Below are 22,044 nucleotides of genomic sequence, written 5' to 3' on the forward strand. Positions count from 1 at the left end.
GGTGAAATATGAAAGCAGTTGATTACACTTTCTGATATTGGTTTGATTTTGATCTATACTCTTTATACACTATGTAGAGTTATTACAGAAATGATCATCCTCTTTGAAGTGTATTTAGAAATGTTACATGATTTTTAATGTAGCCTAATTCAACATTTAGGTACCAGTCTGGGACTGAACTTGAGAAAAATAGATAACTTAAAAAAAACGAACCATCAATTTATATGTGATCTTAAAGGAAAAGTTCACCCAAACTTAAAAACTGTCAAATTCAGCTATTCACTATACAGAATAGAAAAATAAAACATAAATGTATCCTAAAAGTAGTATGACTTCTATATGGCATATTGCTTGTTATATTCCATGATTTCTGGGGTATTTTTGTTTATTTTTTAGATCATCACTCACAGTTGGATTGTCAGGGACTATTAAAATCTTACCTTTTTCAGGAATGAAACAGACACTTTTTGATTGTGCCTTTTAGTTTTTCTGTGGAAAAAAAGGTGACTTTTAATTATATAATGAGAGACTTTTAAGTTTATTTGTATAGTTATTTTTACAACAATTATCATTCCAAAGCACCTTTACAAAATGTGCACATTATTACAATACAATCAAAATCAGAAAGAGTTAAGGTATTGAGTATATGGTGGACAATACAGTTGTCCATTCATAGTTAACCTGTAGTTATAGTGTACTTTCAAAAAAGTGGTATTTATATATATACAACAGTTCTGTCTTGTTCTTGAATCTGATTGGCTGATAGCCGTGCGATACTCTGCCAGTAACAGCACTTGTACTGCCTCTCCACCTCTCACCCTTGTGTTTTACTCCGCCCACATACAGCAACAATCAGAGGACACTCTACAGTTTAACAAATATTCCTGCTGTTGGACAACATTATGTACTTTTGTGGCTTTTTTTAGTCGAGAATGTAGTTGTTAAAATTGCAACTAAGCAGTTTATTTATAAGAATAGCCCCTGCTTAAAAGAATTTATGATTTCTGAGAGAGGGTGCATCAGCGGCCTTTAGAGTGTCTTTGAGCAAAGAGGGTTGATGATATTCATTCACAAGATAGCGGCAGAGACCCATAATAAGCCCTAAGAGAAATGCAGCATAATTTCAAACCACAGCTGATCAAATCATTATTAAACAGGTAAATGACTTTCTAAGTTGATCTCTCTCTTTTGTATGCTGTTGTGCTGTTTTTATACCATAGTAATGTTGTGATCTTCAAACTGCAACAGAGAAATACTGGGAGATATCTCTGTAGACTGGTGGCATTTCAGTATATCATATATTAGACATTGTGCTAGAGAATCATTTAAATACTAGCTCTAAAGTAAAGTTAGTGAATGAGCAATAGTTTCTGCTGTTCTGACGTCAGATGCAGATGTGAAGGAATGGAGGAAGAAAGTAGTTCCTCTTACAAAAGGGTTTTTAGACTTTCCATGTTTGATTTTCTTTTTTTAAACGATTTTGCCGTTGAATTATTGTATAAATTTCACAATAACACACAAGTAGCAGTGCGATGTGGCTGCATACCTCCCACCAGTGCCAATACAGCCACATCGCACTGCTACGAGTGTGATATTGCTCATATAATACGTTTTCAATTAAGTGATCTGATCTACAAAATGATTAAGAACAGTATTATAAAATGGCTGTTTACGGTCTTTAAAACTTTATTTTGACGGTCTAAGCAGTCTGCTACTCTCTTAAAACTTTCATGACAGTAAGTTGTGAATGTGTGTCAACAGAATATCTATTTGCGACCTTCAAAACGAAGCGTAAACCAAAAAATTAACAGCATAAAAGTTGAAAACAACATAGTGTCATGGTGTCTTCTTAAAGCTTTACACTTCAAGTTAACAACACTTTAGTTCTCTTTTATTCATTTGAGATATTTGTGTTATTTTGATTGCTGATCACACCTTTAGAGCATGGAAAAGTTTTGCCACTGATGATTGTTTTACAATCTGCTTTTCTCATTAAGCGTCACAGTTGTTATGCTGCATTAACCCCGTTTAACCGAATCAGAGTAAAAACACAAGGAATATGTTGTGGTTTCGTTCTGTCTAATGAGCATCATTCAGTACAAATATACAGTGCGGTGGAAGAGCTTAATTATTTCATACAGAGTGTCAAAACCCTTCGTTGAGAAACAGATGGTGTTATACCAGAGCTCAATCTTCATCCCGTGAATGTTATTCACATCTTCTTTGAGAAGAAGTGGCACGCCCTTGATAAAAACAGTTTACCAGATGGCCTCTGGTTATGTGATTCCTTCTCAAAGTCTCGCAGGCATCTCACAGCAGATTGTGTTTAACTTTCTCAGAGCAGAACTTTGCTGATTACCCTCATGTTGATATAAGCAGCCCAGCTATGGACAGTCGGTGAAGAACGATTATTTTTAATACACAGTAGTTTTTAATTAGACAGCTGTTGCTCAACATAAGCAGCATATCTTGTGAATTTGGAAAGAGTGCCAAAATATTTAGTGTATGCTTAATTTTGAGGGCTGCAGCTGATTTGCTATTACGATTACTGTAGGTGCATAATGGACCTCTTTTATTACGCTATATATTAAAAATAAAAGGCAGAGAGCAAAAACACATTTTCTCTCTACAGACAATATTACCCTCTGGTTTTCCATTCAGACTGGAAGGAAGATACATTTTGGATATCACAGGACAATAAAAATAATTCTTATTGGGAGTTTCTTCATCTGTGGTCAATTCTAGACAAATTTTATATAAGCTCAGTTTTTACACTCAAGCTAGAGTAGTTTTTTTTCTGTAATAACTAATAAAATTCACATTTTGTTGTGAAATGTTTATACAAACATACAATAATTTACATTTGATAAATGTTCTATTTGTCTACAGGCCAGTTTTTTGTGTTGCATAAAATTATAACTTTTATATTAATAAAAATCACAGAAGTTCTTAATTTCTACTACAAGTACTATTGAACAAATTTAAACATTATCCACTTTTAATTATTAAAAACAATCCATGTTTACCACCAACAGAAGACATAAACAAAAACAGTAGAAGCCTAAAGGGGTCATTAGGTTTCCATTAAAACCATTAAACCCATTACAAATTCAGTGAGGGTTTCTAGTAGGCCTACACATTGTGCTCATTTTCCCAACACAGAATAAATATCTAAAAAATATTCAGCAGCAAGCACACATAGGTTAGGCTAATCAAAGGTAGGCTAATCAAACTTATGTTAACAAAACTATTGGCGCCAAAAAAGTGACGGAAATTACGCCAGAATTAACTCACAAATGCGTCAAATGATTCTTGTAGTCAATTACACATTTTATTAGATTTATTTTTAAAAGTTTAGGTTAAAACATTTGTGTGTGTGATATAAAGCGAGCAGCGGAGAACGGAACAGTCAGCTCGAGATGCTCCAGCGGGAGGAGGTGTGTGTGGTCTGGACAGCAGCCCATGAAACACTCGCTGTTCGCCTCAAAAACCACTGAAGACATATCAAATATTCCTTTGCCAGCTTTCTGTTCGCGGTTTAACTTATTTTGGACCGTATCATCGCTTCGGACACCCCATGAAAGTTTTCCTGAAGGCATTTAGAGAAGGAAATGCATCTAAACGTGAATGTGGAGTATTACCTCGCTATTATATTTATTGTTGTAAAAGCTGTCAGCTGTCAGAAAGGTAAGTCGATCGATTTTACTTTGGACGAAATGATATGCCACTTTTGGCTTTTCCTGAGAGAGATATGCTACATTAATTTTTAGTTATTTAAATACCCTTATTGAGCTTGTTATTAATAAATTAAATAATAAACATCTTATTATTTTGTGTGATTATGCCCTCATGGTTTTTTGCTTGAGAAAGTTCCACACATACAGAAATGAATGGCAGTATTGTGTAATATAATGAAAACACGTATATCTTCAAGATGAATATTGAAGTCATATCTGTTTTCTAGGGGGGGAAACAGTTTATTCTACATCGAGTGGGTTTCTCCACACAGATCCAAAGATGTCTTGTTGACATCACATGACCTGCAGCGTCACTCAGTGCATACTGTATGTACAGTATGTTTCTGTAGTGGTTTTTGACAAGTGTCCACTTTCCAAAGTCATAAGTTGATTGTTCAATCCTGCCAGATGTTTCCTGATAAGTGTTAATAACATTTGGGCTAAAACTTGAATCTTCATGCCCTTTTTGTAATTTTACTCACTCTATATATTACATTGTGAATATAGTTCAATTCAATTCAATTCACCTTTATTTGTATAGCGCTTATACAATGTAGATTGTGTCAAAGCAGCTTCACATAAAAGGTCACAGTAAATAGGAACAGTGTAGTTAAGTTTGTAGTGTTTAAGTTCAGTTCAGTTTAGCTCAGTTCAGTGTGGTTTAATAATCACTACTGAGAGTCCAAATATTGAAGAGCAAATCCAACGATGCGCAGCTCTACAGATCCTGAACCATGCAAGCCAGTGGCGACAGCGGAGAGGGAAAAAAAACTTCACTAAAGGCGAAAGTGAAGAAAAAAAACCTTGAGAGAAACCAGGCTCAGTTGGGCACGACCATTTTAATTTCTCCGCTGGCCAAACGTCTTGTGCAGAGCTGCAGTCTCAGTGGCGGAGGCTGGAAGCTGGCCTCAGCGAAGACTCGTCTGTCTCTGGAGCGTCATAGGAAACAGTCTCATGTTCTCCACTCTTCCATGACCATCGCAGTAGTTGTTCAGGATTCGGCCAGGTCCAGGATATGGAAACCTTGGGATCATCTCGTCGTTGGTCTTGGATCGAATCAGTGACTCTGCATAGTCTGAGGGCCTCGGGAAGAGTATCCCCAGGTGGAAATGGAGAATAAAGAAAATAATTAGCGTAGCTGATGTTCACAGTGTATATCAGCAAGATGCATAACCTGTGTGGAAGCCCCCTAAGTGGTGCACTAAGTGTATGCTTTACTGAACAGATAGGTCTTTAATCTAGTTTTGAATTGGGAGAGTGTGTCTGAGCCTCGGACGTTATCAGGAAGGCTATTCCAGAGTTTAGGAGCTATAAATGCGAAGGCTCGACCTCCTTTACTCGACTTTGCTATTCTAGGTACTACCAGAAGTCCTGAGTTTTGAGATCTTAAAGAGCGAGTTGGATTGTAGCGAGACAGAAGATTGGTTAGATAAGCAGGAGCTAGATTATTTAGAGCTTTATATGTAAGAAGCAATATTTTAAATTCAATACGAAACTTAACAGGCAGCCAGTGTAAGGAGGATAAAATTGGGGTGATGTGATCAAATTTTCTAGACCTGGTTAGAACTCTGGCAGCTGCATTTTGTACTAATTGAAGTTTGTTAATAGAGGATGCTGGGCAGCCAGCAAACAGTGCATTACAGTAGTCCAGCCTAGAAGTCATAAAAGCATGGACTAGCTAACATGAAAATAGTTTAGCGTGGATATTTGAGGAGCTTGTTGTGTTTGCCACTGAGTTTGGCTTGTGTCGTCTGTGAACTCTCTGCCAGAAAGGGCTTGGTGATGATATTTCAGGATAGCCATAGCTATTTTGAGTTGTAAAAACATTTATTCATAATTTTTTTTTTATGTTTAATTTAAATGGGTAACCTAAAAGTGTAAATGCATTCTGTAGGGATAATTTACAGTTTGAACCCAAAAATGACCAGTCTGTCAGATAAAGAAGAGCCGGAGTCAGAGATTCAATGAAAGAAAGTTTACTGAAGATAGTTTGGCAGAAGCCAGCTTCAACACTTGCAATGAGTTCGTAGGCCGCTCTGCTTACAATCTCAAAACATCACCAATTATATTCTTACATAACGTCATTATCTGCATCATACATATAGGTGTTTTAACCTGATTGGTTAAAACACAGATAGACTTCCATGTGCGTGTATAAAATATCTTAATATCTCAAGCATGCAAACGTCAGACAACCACTTCAGAGTTGATCCAAATGATGCAAAAATAAATAGAACACACACACACACATGCACGCACACACACACGCACACACACACACACACACACACACACACACACACACACACACACACACACACATTATTGCAGTTTAATCTGAAGCAGGATGACACTAAGGTTATCATATAATCATATAATATAAACGTTCAGCTCTATTAATAATCATAAAGACATAAGAAAGGATATGTTTTGCTCCCTCCTGGAGCAGACATTTATCAGAAAATCCGCGCCATTAACTCAGAATGACAATCAGATTTTTCCCAGTAAGTTGTTGTCCTTGTCGTCTCAGTACTATGGTATTTTATCGAGTGGTGTGAAGTGACAAATTACAAATACTAGGGTTGTGCGATTTGGGTAAAATATCTAATTGTGATTTTTTTTGACAGATATTGAGATTTGATTTTCGATTTAATTCAAGCCTCAAACTGATTGTAATTTAATTCAAGCTTCGTCTTAATAATCTTTAAGCTGTGTCAACGATTCTGCGACAGCTCTTAAAAATGACCTGTTTTTGTTCAGTGTCTGTGACTTTGAAACCAAAACATTCCCCTATTACAAATGCTGTTTTTCTTTGATATTAATTTGTCTACTAATGCTTCTGAAGCAGCAGACGCTTTCATCCCACTTGTCAGCGGATTCCCGTTTGTTTTTTTGTCTTTGTTGTTTGTTTGTTTTTTTATTGTGAGTTTTTTTATTGTGACAAATGGACGTCGTGACACAAGATTCAATCGTTTCTTCTCGTGTAATGTGGCATAGTTCACGACAATCGATACCATGTCTGCGATGCCTCACGACACCATCGCAGAAAGTCTAGCATGTTTAATTTTCTGAAGCATAGCAGACTGGTTTTGAAGATGTTATTCGTTATTTTTGTTTACATATATACATAAATATTTTGTATTGCAGCCTTTCAAGTTGCGAATTTGCACAGCCCTAACAAATACTCAAATTACTTTAATTGAGTAGTTTTTCTCAGGAATTGTACTCTACTACTGTAAGTACTTTTACTTTCACTTGAGTACATGTTTACTGCTGTATGGGTATTTTTTTTACACTATTTTTATTCAACCTGTAGGCACTATGTAGTCTTGTCTGTGGTGACTGGCTAAAGTAGAATAATCAGTTCTGTGATTCCCATCCAATCAAATCGCATTATACAGAACAACATCAAGACAAAATCGTTACACACTATGACCCAGAGACTGTTTAGACTTTATTTCACTCATGATAAGATGACGAATGTTTACTGTATGATTGAAATTACCAAATGGCCTTAAACAATCACTAAATGCACTACAGAATGTTACGTTTTCACACACACACTCACAAATTGCATGTAAACGCTTCAACTTTTCACAGTGTAGTACTCACAACTCACTACTCTTGAGTACTTTTAAAAGGGCTACTTTTTACTCATACTTTAAGTAATATTTTAAGTAGTAACATATAATTAAGTAGTAACATATAATTTTACTCTACTTGCACTAAATTTTTTGGGCAAGTAATAGTACTTTTACTTGAGTATGATTTTTTAGTACTCTTTCCACCACTTATTTTATCAGTATATTCTGTGTATTACTGAGTAAAATTAATTGTTTTTTTATAGCGGACCCCCCTGAATGCAGTCGAGGAGGCCATACTGTTCTTCAGAGCCCGTACAGGAGCACCAGCTTCGGCTCACAGCAGCTGCTCCAGTCTGCCCTGCAGGAGCTCATTTGTGATCATTCACTCTCTCCCGGATGGTATCAGTTCCAGATCTTTGATAAGCCGGCCCGTATGCCCACCAAATGTGTGGAGGTACAGTACGGTCCTGCCTGCTGAACAAAGCCTCTGTTATGTTATGACTTAATAACCCGTGAGAAAATGCTTCTTTATTTTAAGATATTTCGACTGTAAAATCTATTATATCTAAATCTATTATGCTGCAGGAAAAAACAGCCCCAAAAGGGACAATGAAATGTACAGTAGTAGTAGTAATATTTTTATACAATGGTAAATCCTACAGGTGAATCAATGTGGAACACAAGCCCCAGTGTGGCTTTCTCTGGCCGATGGAGAGTCTCTGCCAGGCCCTCTAGAGGTGAAGCAGATGACGGCCTGTGCAACCTGGCAGTTTCTGGGAAGCGGCAATAAAGACTGTTGCCTTTTTCGCTTGCCTGTCACCGTACGCAACTGTGGGAACTTCTATGTGTACTTGCTCCAACCAACACAAGGATGCATGGGATATTGTGCTGAAGGCAAGTCGGTGTACATTTTTGAGTATTGAAAATTGTGAGATTCTCTTTCTTAGTGTTTGTATTGTGCATTATGCATACTAAAGGATGTGAAATATCCCTTACAGCAAAACCACATTATCTTCACATGTTAAAATCACAAATAAAGCCTGAAATTATATTACGCAGTGCCTGAAAATAGTTCTGAATTCACAAATGTCTCCATGGTTGCTAGACACACTTTCTGTGCAAGCAGGTGATCACGTTGGTTATATTGACGGAAGTTAGACAATTTTCATGCACTGCGTAATATCATCGTGCATGCTGCAGCTATGGTACAGCAGCAACATTTTTTTATATTATTGTGCCAGAATGTGAGGGTAGTTCTTATCCATATTGACCGAGAAAATAGCAGATTTTCTTTTTTTCGTTGGTCTTATTACACAATGTAAGTTCAGAAAGGACAATCTTTACAATAAATAGGAATACAGTGTAATAAAAATCTTGCTGTTGTTTTTTGTTGACCCAAATGAACTTTCCTAGTCACCTCAACTTACACCAATTAAACTGACTAAAATATAAAAAAAATTTAATTAAAAAATTTTAGTTGAAAACTGATAACTTAAAAACATTTGCTGTCATGACATTATGTCATGCAATTTTTTTACAGTGTATTATCGAAACTCTAATCATTTTGAGTGAGATGCTAATGGTCTAATCCGATTTAATGATCTATGCTAAGCTAAGCTAAAAGTGCTCCCGCCAGACCCGGATATCAGCTGAATGGATTAAGAAATGATAAAACTCAACCGTTTATCTTTAGCGGAGTTATTAAATGAGCCTATTTACAAAAGAGTGTGAAGTGTTCCTTTAAATAAGAAACCCTTGTTTTTAGTGTATGGTAATTTTAAAAAGCAACGGAGAATTAAAAAAGAGACTTATCTTGAACTTTTATACATTTTGCAGAGATATCAGATGCCAGTCAAACTGACTGTGATGGCAAACAAAGGAATAGTGATGGAACCTGCAGTGGTAAGTACAATATCATAAAACTGCATTTTGCATAATGTAAACAAATGAAGTAGTTAATACATGTAATGCATTCATTTTGAATTATACATTTTTCCAACAGAGGTTGCGTTATTAATGTGATAGACAAGTGGTCTCAAACTCAATTCCTGGAGGGCCGCATCTCTGCACAGTTTAGCTCCAAACACCTCCAACTCACACCCGCTTAATAGTCACTAGTAGTCTTGAACGCCTTGATTAGTTGGATCAGCGCTGTTTGATTAGGGTTGGAGCAAAACTGTTCAGAGCTGCGGCCCTCCAGTAATTGAGTTTGAGACCTATGTGATTGACCATAATAATGAGTTTTTTTTTATTATGCTCAATCTGTGCAAAATATACTTTTTGTCTTCAGTTGAACAGATTTTTTTTGTTGCTGAAACTGTGGAACTTGATGGTTCATATAACATAAGGCACTTCGAACTCTAGTGTGTTCATAAGAGTCTGGAGTTTCTTGTAATACCCATATAAGACCGGGTATTACTTTTGTTTTGCTTATAGGTCTATAATGTATGTGTTTTCCACTCTTTAGCCTTTGATTTGCATTTTATGAATCACCAAGGACCACAGTCTTAGATAAATCTTCCTTACTGTTCTGTCAGGGCAACACCCTGGCTTGGTGGTTTGCACTGTCACCCCACAGCAAGAAGGTCGCTGGTTTAAGTCCCAGCTGGGTCAGTTGGCATTTTTGTGTGGAGTTTGCATGTTCTCCCCATGTTTGTTTGGGTTTCCTCCGGGTGCTCCAGTTTCCCCCACAGTCCAAAGACATGCGCTATAGGTGAATTGAATAAACTGAATTGTCCGTAGTGTATGTGTATGAATGTGTATATGGATGTTTCCCAGTACTGGGTTGCAGCTGGCATCTGCTGCGTAAAACATATGCTGGATAAGTTGGTGGTTCATTCTGCTCTGGTGATCCCTGATGAATAAAGAGACTTAGCTGAAGGAAAACGAAGGTTCTATCAAAGTAAAAAGTTGGCAACATCTTGAATGGCAAGTAAACAATCCCTTTAGCTGAACTACTGCACAGTTGAAATCTGTATCTGAAATGATCTCCAGAGTGCTTCGTCTCACAGGCAACAAAACAATTTAGCAATCAAATGGAATGTTCCTGCCCCCATGTGTTCTGTTCTGCTAATGAATCTTCCAGAAGTTTATGTGTTTTTGTGTTTCTGCTGTGGATTGATCATTACCATCGCAGCCGAACACAAGTGGTCCTTTTCCTGCTCTTCAACAGAGACTCTTACCTGGTTTTCTTTTTAATGAGAGAGGGTGAGAGAGAGAGAGAGAGAGACAGAGAGAGAGAGAGAGAGAGAGAGAGAGAGAATTTTGAGTTTATTGCCATATCAGCTTCTCTGGCTATGTCATTGCAAAAAAACAGATCAAGTTTATCACATTTTATACATACCAGTTTTCTATAATTATAAAAATATTCTAACAATTAAAATTCATCAACATCAATAAATAATACACAAGGTAAAACACATAAATAATAATAATAATAATATTATATAAGATAAAAATCTAAAACAGTTTTTTACTTTTGATAATTTTTTTTACAATTTTAATATTTAAAAATATTTCATTTAAAGTCTCTCCAGATAAAAAAAACGTTGTCGGATAATATTAAAAATAGGGCATTCCACAAGTATATGTTTAACAGTTTGGTTTCTGTTGCAATATTGACATTTTGGGGATTCTTCCCCAAATGTTCAAGTGTGACACTTTCTTTTTAATGAAGCCCTTCCGAACACCCACTTTATCTGTATGGCCTTCAGCAGACATACACTGAAGCATATTTTGATGGTGAAATATAAATTAAATAGGTATGATTAAGTTAAATAAAAATCATTAGGTGTTTGGTTTGAAATCTAGATCTTGGGTCCTTTTTTTCTTGTGGGTTTGTTGTTTTAAAGTTGAAGCAGCACCAGATATTTATCCGATTCAGACAGAATGGCATTTTGCCTTGTTGTCTGATGCAGACTACATGGATAAATTCTGTACAAATCTAAAAGGTACAGTAATTTATATCCCTCTCTATTTCTCTCAAAATAGCTTGTACTATATATTCTCCTATTTAACTGTAATAATGTCTAATCTTCTGTGTTTTATATATGTACATTATTCTGGGCTTCTATAATTTGCTACAAGGCATACAGCAAACAAAAACCCGAAGAGAATTTAGATTTGTGAAACTCTTTTTTTCATAAATCGAAAATAATTTTGCTCTGAACTTAAAAAAATACATATCAGTGTCAGAATCAGTAGGCAGCATTGGATGTTTATACATTTTTTAGACAACACGATACCAATGTTTTAACTCCAGAAGTGATAAGAAATCAATTCTAATTTTCCGGACAAAAATGCTGTAAATGACAATGTTTTTATTTACAGTAAAGAAAGTATTCATATTTTACTCAAATCCAAACTTAATAAATCCTCAAGAGGGAGTGTCTTAATTTGTGTCAGAGCTGTATTCATTCATTAATTTTCTTTTCGGCTTAGTCCCTTTATTAATCTGGGGCCACCACAGCGGAATGAACCGCCAACCTGTCCAGCATATGTTTCACGCAGCATCTTTCCAGCTGCAACCCATCACTGGGAAACATCCATACACACTCATTCACACACATACACTATGGACAATGTAGCTTACCTAATTCACCTATACCACGTGTCTTTGGACTTGTGGGGGAAACCGGAGCACCTGGAGGAAACCCTCACGAACACAGGGAGAACATGCAAACTCCCCACAGAAATGCCCTCTGACCCAGCTGAGGCTCGAACCAGCAACCTTCTTGCTGTGAGGTGATCACTGCACTACCGTGACGCCTGTCAGAGCTGTATATTTATCATAATTTGAGTTAGTGTTGCTTTTCTATCAGTTTTAGCCAGTCTTGCAATTCTCCTGTTACCTCTGGCTCCATTTTCACCCACAGAACTGCTTTTCACAGGATATAAACTCAAGCGTGTGAAAGTACAGTCAATCCCAGTAGATCAGCATTTTCTCAAATATTTATACTAGCCCATCTGGCACCAACAACCATACCATGTTTAAAGTCACGTAAAATCCCAGTTCTGCCCCCATTCTGTTGCTCAGTTGAACCAAGATCAAATACATGTCTAAAGGCATTGTGTTTCTGCCTCGTCATTGACTAATTAGTTATTTAAAGGGACAGTTTACCAAAAATGAAAAATCTGCCATCATTTACTCGCCCGTCACTTAAAAAAGGTTCAAATAAACCTGTTTGAATTCCTTTCCTCTGTTAAACACAAAAGAAGATATTTTGAAAAATGCTGTTAGCTGGCACCCATTTACTCCTAAAGTAAACATCATTTTTTTAACCATTGAAGTTAATGGGTTTTAATTAGGTATTTAAAATTAGTTATTTTTCAAGAGTTCACACTTAGCTGATGTTTTATTGTAAAGCTTGTTTGGCATGCTGTTCCGGGCGAGAGCCCTGAGTTCATAAGATCCTCGAGCCCGGGGCTCCCTCCTGTTTGCAAGGCGAGAGGGGAGTTTGAGCTCAGGTAGATCTCGAGAACTCCCCAGCTGTAGTAGCTAATGAACAGATAGTGATTGCTCTTAGGAGATAACTGCTTACTAGGTGCATGTCTATGGTGCCAATTTGTATAAGTCAATTAACTTAAATTGCATGTTTTTGGACGGTCCGAGGAAACTGGGGAACGCGGGGGAAACCCACGCGAGCACGGGGGAGAATGCGCACACTCTGCACAGAAACGTCGGCTGGCTTGGTAAAGGACTAGAATCAGTGACGTACTTGCTGTGAGGCAACAGTGCTAACCACTGGGCCACCATGCCACCCATCTAGTTAAGGAGGAGGAGTAGGGGTGGAAGGGGGATTCTTCCATACGAAGATGGCTGTGATATGGAATTTAGGGCATTTATAGTGGCTTAGAGATAATCTGAATGGTGAATCATAAATTGGAAAATGCGGTACCAGCCGCAAGCAATCATAAGAACATGATCCTCTTGAAATTAGTTTATAAATAAACTTCACAAAGGGACAAATCACCCGAAAATTTAAATTCTGCCATCATTTACTCGCCCTTCACTTGTTAAAAAAAAACCTGTTTGATTTTCTTTCTTCTGTTAAGTACAAAAGAAGATATTTTGAAAGATGCTGGTAGCTGGCACCTATTAGCCGCGTTTCCACTATCGCGCCTAAAGCGAGCGAGCCAGGGCGAGCCAAGGCCAGTAGCGTTTCCACTATCACTTCCGGGGCGTAATCGGGCCAAAGCGGGGCTTCCTTGGGGCAAGCGTCCGGCCTTTTTCGGCCCGCCGAATACCTTGGGCCAAGGAGGGCCAACTGGGGCTTCGGGGCGGGGTTACGTACAAAGGCGGAGTTTTCCTGTCAGGTAAAGAGGAGACAAGATGCTTTCTTCCCTTACATTTGTTTCGCTATCGCGCTTGATCAACTCACTTAGAAAAATCTGTGTTCGAAGTAAATGCCGCCGAACTCGAATGTCCTTATCCAGGGATCGCTGTCTGGCCTTACACCAACAGACCACAAACAGTAAAAAAGCAATCGCTTCGGTGTTCTCCATCTTTCAGCTCTCGTAGTGATGCCAGGTTGTGTTTGTGGTTATAATTTGAGTTTTTTGTTCCCGCTGCAGTGGGCGGGTTGTGTGACGGGTTGTGTGACGTTTGATTCGGGGGACGTTCTGGGGGCGGTGTTTGCGTGACGCACTGCGAGCAACTAGCCCGACAGTGGAAACGGGACATGATTTCGGCCTCATTTCTCAACCTCCCGGGCTATTGGCCCGGCCTGGCCCGATTAAAGCCCTGGCTCGCACTGGCCCGATAGTGGAAATCCGGCTATTGACTCCTATAGTAATGTTTTTCCTATCATGGAAGTTAATGGGTTTCAGCAACCAGCATTCTTCAAAATATCTTCATTTTGTGTTTAACTAATGAACTTAAATAAACCTATAAAGGCTTACAACACATGTGGGAAGTAAATGATGAGGTAATGTTAATTTTTGGGTAAAGGGATAGTTCACCTTAAAATGAAAATGTACTTACTTTTTACTCACTCACCTCAAGTGGATTCAGACCTTTGACTTTCTTTATACTGTTGAACACAAAAGAAGATATTCTGATGAAAGCTGGAAACCTGCAACCATTGACTTCCAAAGTAAAACAAATACTATACTATACTATACTATACTATACTATACTATACTAAGTCAATAGTTACAGGTTTCCAGCTTTCTTCAAATGATCTTCTTTTGCATTTCAAGAGTTCACACTTAACTGATGATTTATCATAAGCTTGTTTGGCATGCTGTCCCGGGAGAGAGCCCTGAGTTCAAGGGATCCTCGAGCCCAGGGCTTCCTCCTGTTCGCAGAGGGAGAGGGGAGCTTGAGCTCAGTTAGATCTCAAAATCTAACTGAGAAGTGGCTAAGGCTGAAGTGGCTATGGTAAACCACTTTGGGAGGGAAGGTAGCTAGACAAAGTGCCTGTTTTGCTTAGTCTGTTATGTATTATGCATATCTTTGGATGGTGGGAGGAAACTGGAGAACCCGGGGAAACCCACAAGGACACAGGGAGAACATACAAACTCTACACAGAAACACCCAACAGCCCGGCGAGGACCAGGGCTGGCAGTGTTTTGCTGTGGGGCTAACAGTGCTAACCACTGGGCCGCCGTGCCGTCTGATCTATGAGAAAAAAGATGGAGAAGGGGAGGAAGGGGGGTTTCTTCCAGACGAAGATAAATGTTGAATGAAGACTGTGGTTATTTATAGTAACTTAGGAATCATATGAATGGGAGATCATGATTAGCTAATGCGAAAGAAAGAAAGTTAAACTGGTTTGCAACTAGTAAAGATTGAGTAAATAATGACGGAATACAAATTTTGGGGTGAACTGTCACTTTAAGATCAGTTGAACAAGTGTACCTAATTGAAGTAAATGGGCTGTCAGTGCATATTTAGATATCTGAAGTATACTGTATTGTTTGACTTTCATAGTTGTTTGAAGAAGCAGCGCTGTTTTGTCATACTAAATATATTTTAGTGTTCTGTTAAAATCAGTCGAATAAAACACACAAGATGAGCATACTAAAGTGTCTTTGGTGTTTTCCTGTTTTCTATGATATCAAACCATAAATCAATGGTGTGTGACGTGATTAGCACGGCTATACAATTTCTCTGGATTTGAACATTCTTCTGAACATTTGGGATCATTTCAGTACACAAGTCAGCAAAATATATAACACTAGTGGTTTTTATATATTTTACTGAAATAATCTTACATATTGTGCCTTTAAGGCTGGTGTTCAATTTATTAAAACACCAAATGGTCTCTAAATATATTGTTATTTATCTCTCAGATCTGGAGCCCCCATCTGCTGCTGTACCATTAATAGTATCTGAGCTTTTGGGCAGCAGTGTGTACCTGAAGTGTACATTTGCTGACACTAATGCAACCAGCTCTATGGGATATATTGTGACTTGGTGGCGACTCTCTCCCGAGGACAACAGAGAAGAGCTCAGGAAAGACACTACAATAGAAACCTTCGCTTTCATTGAGCTGGATGGCATCAACCTGCGACTGGGAGACAGAGTACCTTTTTTATGTTCATCATTCAAATCGATTCAGTTTCACATCTATGATTCTTAACCTGGGTTTCTATGTGTCTCAGATCCATTGTAGTTGCATTAGCTTTATTCTGGAGTCTCCCGATATACAGAGCCTTCCAGTGGAGAGTGACGAGTTTTATGCAGGAATTCAGGTACTTTTCAGTTCTTATACAGCTACATAATTCTATGAGAACGTATTAGACTTAACATCTGCATGCATGTTTTCCAGATGAAGCCACAATCCGTCTTTATTTCGGAAGATGGAAGAGAGTATAAACTGATGGTGGAGAGCACTGTGCCTTTACCATGCTCCTCGGAGAGATGTGTTTTACCTTTGCATCTTACTACAAGTAGTCAAGGTAGAGTTTAAAATTAAATATGATAATGTTTAAATAAAGAAAATTAGACATTTTATAATATCAACACAAGAACTAAAATAATTCTATAACAAAAAGAATGGCTATAATGATATAATAAGTCTTAATATCTGTAAGAACTGCCACACCAGGTTGTGTGCCTCAATTAGTTTCCAGCAGATACAATAGAAAACCTAAAGTGTAAATGTTATAATTACAGTGTAAGTATTGTTACTGTAAAATCTAAATGCCAGCAAATGTGGACTGAAGCTGAATTTTTTTCATAAATAAATATATTGTTAATATTGCTAATTGCAGATCTAAATTGAATGTAGATAGGTGAAATAAAAACAAGTTATAGGATATAAAACCCATTTCATCATGAATATGTATTATAGTGCACAATAAAAACCTATATGAATATATAACCTACTGTCATGATCACCAGCGATCTAGCCATCAGCCATCCCTACTTGTATTGCCTAGCCGTGGTTCTGACTTTTGCTTTGTTTATTGTTTTATGTTGTTTTGCTGCCTGTCCTGACCATTCATCTGTTTTTGATTACGCCATTTAAAGGTCAATATTATTAGCCCCCTTTGCAATATATATTTTTTCAATTCTGTACAGAACAAACCATCTTTATACAATGATCTGCCTAATAACCCTAACTTGCCTAATTAACCTAGTTAAGCTTTTAAATTGCACTTTGAGCTGAATACTAGTATCTTGAAAAGTGTCTAGTAAAAAATTATGTGCTGGCAAAGACAAAAGAAATCAGTTATTATAAATTACTTAATAAAACTATTATGTTTTAATGTTAAGTGTGTTGAACAAATCTTCTGAATTTGGGAAAAAATATACAGGAGGGCTAATAATTCAGACGTCAACTGTATGTGCTTAAATATGCGGTTGATAATGCATATGTTCAATATGACAGATATAGTCATTCAATGTTTATATTGTCCATCTGATTCATCTCCACTTGCAGGTGAGAAAGAGCTGGGTGTTGATTTAGCTCTGTCCTCCTGTGAAGTCGAGCTTTCTCAAATCCCATGTAATGAAGGAGTGTGTAGCCGAGCATCTGTGCTCTACAGCGCAGTGACAGATATATGGAGGGATGGAAACAGAAGCACTGAAATACACATCAAACCCATAATCAGCACCAACTTCCTGTGGAATGGATACACTCCTCAAAGTGTGCAGGTGGGCCAGCTTAGATTTAAAAGACAACAGTTAAGCATATACAGCTAAATATAGTTGAATATAGAATATAGTTGTGGTTATACAGTTTACATACATGGTCATATGTAGTATGCAAGCAAGCATACACATGCTGCATCCCAATTCACATACTATCCATTCTAAATAGTATTCGAAAATAGAATTAGTATGTCCCAAACAATAGTATGTTTAAAATAGTATGCCAAAGGTTCCCGGATGGTTTACTATTTCGGTTAAAAATTTGAAGCGTAAAAGCGTCCATACTCTAACTGCTGATATTGCCCAGAATACATTGCATGTTGGACGTGAATTTGATTCGAACTACAAACTCGGGTAAAAAGTGTGTATAAACTACAAACATGGCGGACACGCGAGACCAACCGTCAAGTAAAGAGGCTTTGTTTGAATGACTGTTAATCAATATCTAGCCAACTGGAATATATTTAAATTGGATTTTCAGCGTTATATTTCATCTGCAACAACAATGTGAACTATATCAGGATATATTTGGACAATAACTTCTAAATGCATAATTACCCAAAGAGCTGAGCAGATTTCTCGGCCGGAAAGACTCGCAAATGGCAGATTAACATGCTGCTTCTGCTGCTTCTCCAATAGTAGGTAATTAAATATGACAGAACTGTGGATGATGTGTCGAGATGATTGACAGGTGACGTAACTAAGCAACATAACGATCTGTTAAGGAGGAAGTAGTATGTCCCAATGCTTGCACACTCAGCCGTTACACACTCAAAAGTATACACTTTTCCTTTACAAAAAAGTACATACTTTTAGGGTGATGTGTATTGGGACACAGCAACAATCTTGTAGACTTGCTAATGATTTTGAATTAAACGGTTTAAGACAAAATTATTATAATGTTTTTGTGTTTTACAGTATTTTCTATTCAATAATTTATAGAGAACATTTTCTTTTTTAAAGTTTCCCTGGAATAAAAAATGTAAAACTGCCCATTTCATTGTTATTAGCTCCCTTAAGAAGTTATTATGTTTCTCCAACTGGCTACAGAACAAACCATTGTTGTCCAATGTGTGTTGAAAAATAATTAATAAAATCGTATGTACTGTCGTCATGACAAAGACAAAAGAAGTTAGGGATTATGAATTAGTTACTAAAACTATTGTTTAAAAATGTGTTGAAAAAAAAAGAATAATTTTGTCTTCAAATGTATCTCTGTGAGATTTACCCTTTTTACCTTTTTTCATCTAAAAATAATTTTAATAATTAGAATAAAGCTTTCTCTTTTCTCATTTTAAACATACTCAATTACTCAACTTGTAATATTCATCTTCAAATATTTATCCCTCTTTATGTGAAATAATACTTTCTGCCAGTACACAATCTATCAATATACTGTAAATGTTTATAATAAATAAATTGCTTTTCCTCTCAGATTCTTGTGCAGGACGTCCCATCTGCTCACTGTTACACTTTTACGGATCCTCATATCATCACATTTGACGGCAGGTAGAAGCTCTACCATTCTCTGAAATGTACATTTAATGTATTTAAATGCACTTGCTAATGTGGAATACTTTTCAATGCAAATGTATGTCAATCATAATAGTGTCTTTGTTCACAGGAGGTATGATAACTATCAGATCGGCACATTTGTGCTGTACCGAAGCACCGCTCGGCCATTTGAGGTGCATGTTCGGCAGTGGGAATGTGCGGGCATGACTGCTCATCCCACCTCATGCGTCTGTGGCTTGGCTGTCAGAGATGGACCACATGTCATCACGTATGACATGTGTAACGGACTGGCAGGAGAAACAAAACCACGATTCTCAGTGAAGAACGGAGACCTGGAAGAAAGTGGCATCCGTGTCTCTGAGTCCTACCAGGGCCGCAAAATCACTGTGAGTGCATGTATGATCTGGCACAGATACATAAATCATCCTTATACATAACACTGAAAAAAGCCAAAAAGTACCAAATCTGGACATTGAAAGCTGCATGAAAATGTGTTTTGGCCTGTATTATCTCACTTAAAGGTATAGTTCACCCAAAACTCCTTACAAACAGCCTTACAAACCTGTTTGACTTTCTTTCATCTGTTGAACACAAAAGAAGATATTTTGAAGAAAGGTAACCATTGATTTCCATAGTGTTTGTTTTCCATCTATGGAGGTCAGTGGTTATCAGCATTCTTCAAAATATCTTCTTTTGTGTTCAACAGATGAAGAAAACTCATAAAAGATTGAAATCACTTGAGGTTGTGTAAATAGTAAGAAATGTAACATTTTTGGGGTAAACTATCCCTTTAAAGTCTGGCGCTACATGCAAAAACACTGTTTTCATGCAAGGATTTGGAGCTTTTTATCGTTTTTAGTGTAATGTAAAGAAAACATCCAATGAATTGCTTTTATTTATTTCTTTTATTGCATTTTATCAATTTGTGCTTGTAGATTTCAATGACTATACATGTTTTTAAGGGCAGTTTTCCCAAAATATTTTTTTCTGTGCCACTGAGCTGAAAATCTCCACTTCAGCAGCTTTTACAAAACTATAGTTTTATTCACATCTATAATTTGAGGATCTGATTGTATCTATAATCTGAATCTGATTTGTTCATATGTAATTTGCCATATTTTTAATTAATAATTTAATTGTTAACACATATTTTAAAAATTCTGGCTGTTTGCACTACTTTTTGAGTTATGGAGCGACAAAAAGAAATTACCAAAATCCCTCTGTAAAAACGTTTAACTTTTCACAATTCATCCAAAAAACTTTTTGAATTTTGAATTTGATTTCATTTAATGTTCTGAATTTTGTGCTAGTAATGTATGCAAATTATTGCGTATTTAATTAAATAATACCTGTATTTGCATATTTAAACATAACAAAAACAAAACTTGTAATACAAAATATGCTTGTCATTTGTTATGCAATCAGTCAACTGGAGAAGTATGGTGTAAACTACAGATTAACTCCTACTATTTACCCTAGTGTCTTGGCTTTAATCCTAAAAGGACAGTTCACGAAAATTTGCTCAACACCGTAGAGGATATTCTGAAGAATGATGGATAAAAGCAACCATTGAGATCCATAGTAGGAACAATAAAAAACCATTGAAGTCAATGGCTGTTTTTGCAATCATTCTTTAATAAATATTCCTTTGTGTTCAACAGAATTGGAGGATGAGTAAAAGATGGCAGCTTTGTCATTTTTAGGTGAACTACCTCTTAAAGTTTAAGAATGCATAATAACTACAACGGACACAGTATCTACACTGCACCTACAGTGCCCTGTAAAAAAAATGTAATCACAAAGCAAGATTCTTTTTTTACAGTGTGTAGTCCTTTTTCTGTTCAGGTTACGTTCTTGTCTGGGGCTTTTGTGCGTGCGGATGTGGCTGACTGGGGAATGAGTGTGACTGTACGGGCTCCGGGCTCTGATAGAGGACACACTAAAGGACTGTGTGGAACCTTTGATGGACAGCCGATGAATGACTACCATACAAAGGGTGGAGAGACTGTGGAGGACAGCAGATCTTTTATTAATGCATGGAGGTGAGACTCAACCTGTCAAATTAGGGCTATATTCAAGGTTTAACATCGCGAATATTGATCATACCCAGCAGGCACTCAGTCGTAAAATTGATGTTGGACTCCAATGTCAGACTAACTTTGATTTTTTTTTTGTTGATTTTGTTGTTGTATATGAAAATCAGGTTGACGTCAGAACCCAACGTCAGTTTAAGGTCAGACTTTAACGTTAAGATGAATTGCAGTTAGTTCACTACACAACATAAAATCAACCAAAGATCAACAGCTAATGATGTTAGCTTTTTACATTGTATGGACTTCACATAATGACATTAAAGTGATGCTGAATTTTGGTTAAGTAATTACACAACATAAAATTGACCAAAGATAAACATCTGCTGATTTTAGACTTTGACGTTGTATGGATGTCATATCATGACGTTAAAATGATGTTGGATTTTAGTTAGTTAATGCCACAGCCTAAAACCAACCAAATATCAATGGCAGATGACATTGGTATTAGATGTCCACTGACGTTGGTATCAGACAGCAAATTAACATTAAGTTTTCGTCACCTGACGTTGCAGCCAAAATATATCTAAAGATTAATGTCATATAAAGTTGTGTGCCTGCTGGGTATTTAATACCTAATACTAGAATTATGAGAAATATTTGTAGAGATAGATGATTATAGGAATGCCTCAATATACACATCAATAACACAAATGCTGGGTTCCACACAATTCCTTCATGTTGTCCCAACACAAATCGATTAAGTTAACTTAATTTTTTTAAAAGTGGATTAAACATAAAACAATTAAGTTGTCCCCCAAAAAACCGCAAGAATTGTGTTAATTCAACTCATTTTAAATAAGTAGTTTGAATGAACAACAAAAATCATTTTTAAGTGTAAAAATGATAGTGGATAGTAATAATCGTGATGCTATGGTTTTGATATTCATCGAATGGTTCATAATAACTTGTGTAATAAAAAGATTATATTAATAATTTTTAATGCCCCAAGGAGAATTTATAGTTTACAGTATAATTTTTATTCAAATATATTTAGTCAAATTAAGATATTATTG

At 36.8% G+C, this 22,044-nt stretch overlaps 1 protein-coding gene across 2 annotated transcripts in view; it reads left to right on the top strand.

Annotated features, from left to right (window-relative positions):
• The first annotated feature begins 3,421 nt into the window (after positions 1 to 3,421).
• The window catches only part of vwde (von Willebrand factor D and EGF domains), a 60,886-nt gene continuing 42,263 nt past the window's right edge, over positions 3,422 to 22,044 (top strand). For both annotated transcript variants that reach the window (XM_056473354.1, XM_056473355.1), the window contains exons 1-11: positions 3,422 to 3,687; positions 7,585 to 7,775; positions 7,984 to 8,215; positions 9,158 to 9,223; positions 15,617 to 15,849; positions 15,929 to 16,018; positions 16,096 to 16,225; positions 17,212 to 17,426; positions 18,859 to 18,932; positions 19,048 to 19,324; positions 20,784 to 20,980. In XM_056473354.1, coding sequence (XP_056329329.1) covers positions 3,612 to 3,687; positions 7,585 to 7,775; positions 7,984 to 8,215; positions 9,158 to 9,223; positions 15,617 to 15,849; positions 15,929 to 16,018; positions 16,096 to 16,225; positions 17,212 to 17,426; positions 18,859 to 18,932; positions 19,048 to 19,324; positions 20,784 to 20,980 — 1,781 coding nt within the window. In that variant the 5' untranslated portion in view covers positions 3,422 to 3,611. The remainder of the gene's footprint in view (positions 3,688 to 7,584; positions 7,776 to 7,983; positions 8,216 to 9,157; positions 9,224 to 15,616; positions 15,850 to 15,928; positions 16,019 to 16,095; positions 16,226 to 17,211; positions 17,427 to 18,858; positions 18,933 to 19,047; positions 19,325 to 20,783; positions 20,981 to 22,044) is intronic.

Source organism: Danio aesculapii, chromosome 15 (assembly GCF_903798145.1).
Source record: "Danio aesculapii chromosome 15, fDanAes4.1, whole genome shotgun sequence".
In the NCBI taxonomy this organism is placed as follows: domain Eukaryota; kingdom Metazoa; phylum Chordata; class Actinopteri; order Cypriniformes; family Danionidae; genus Danio; species Danio aesculapii.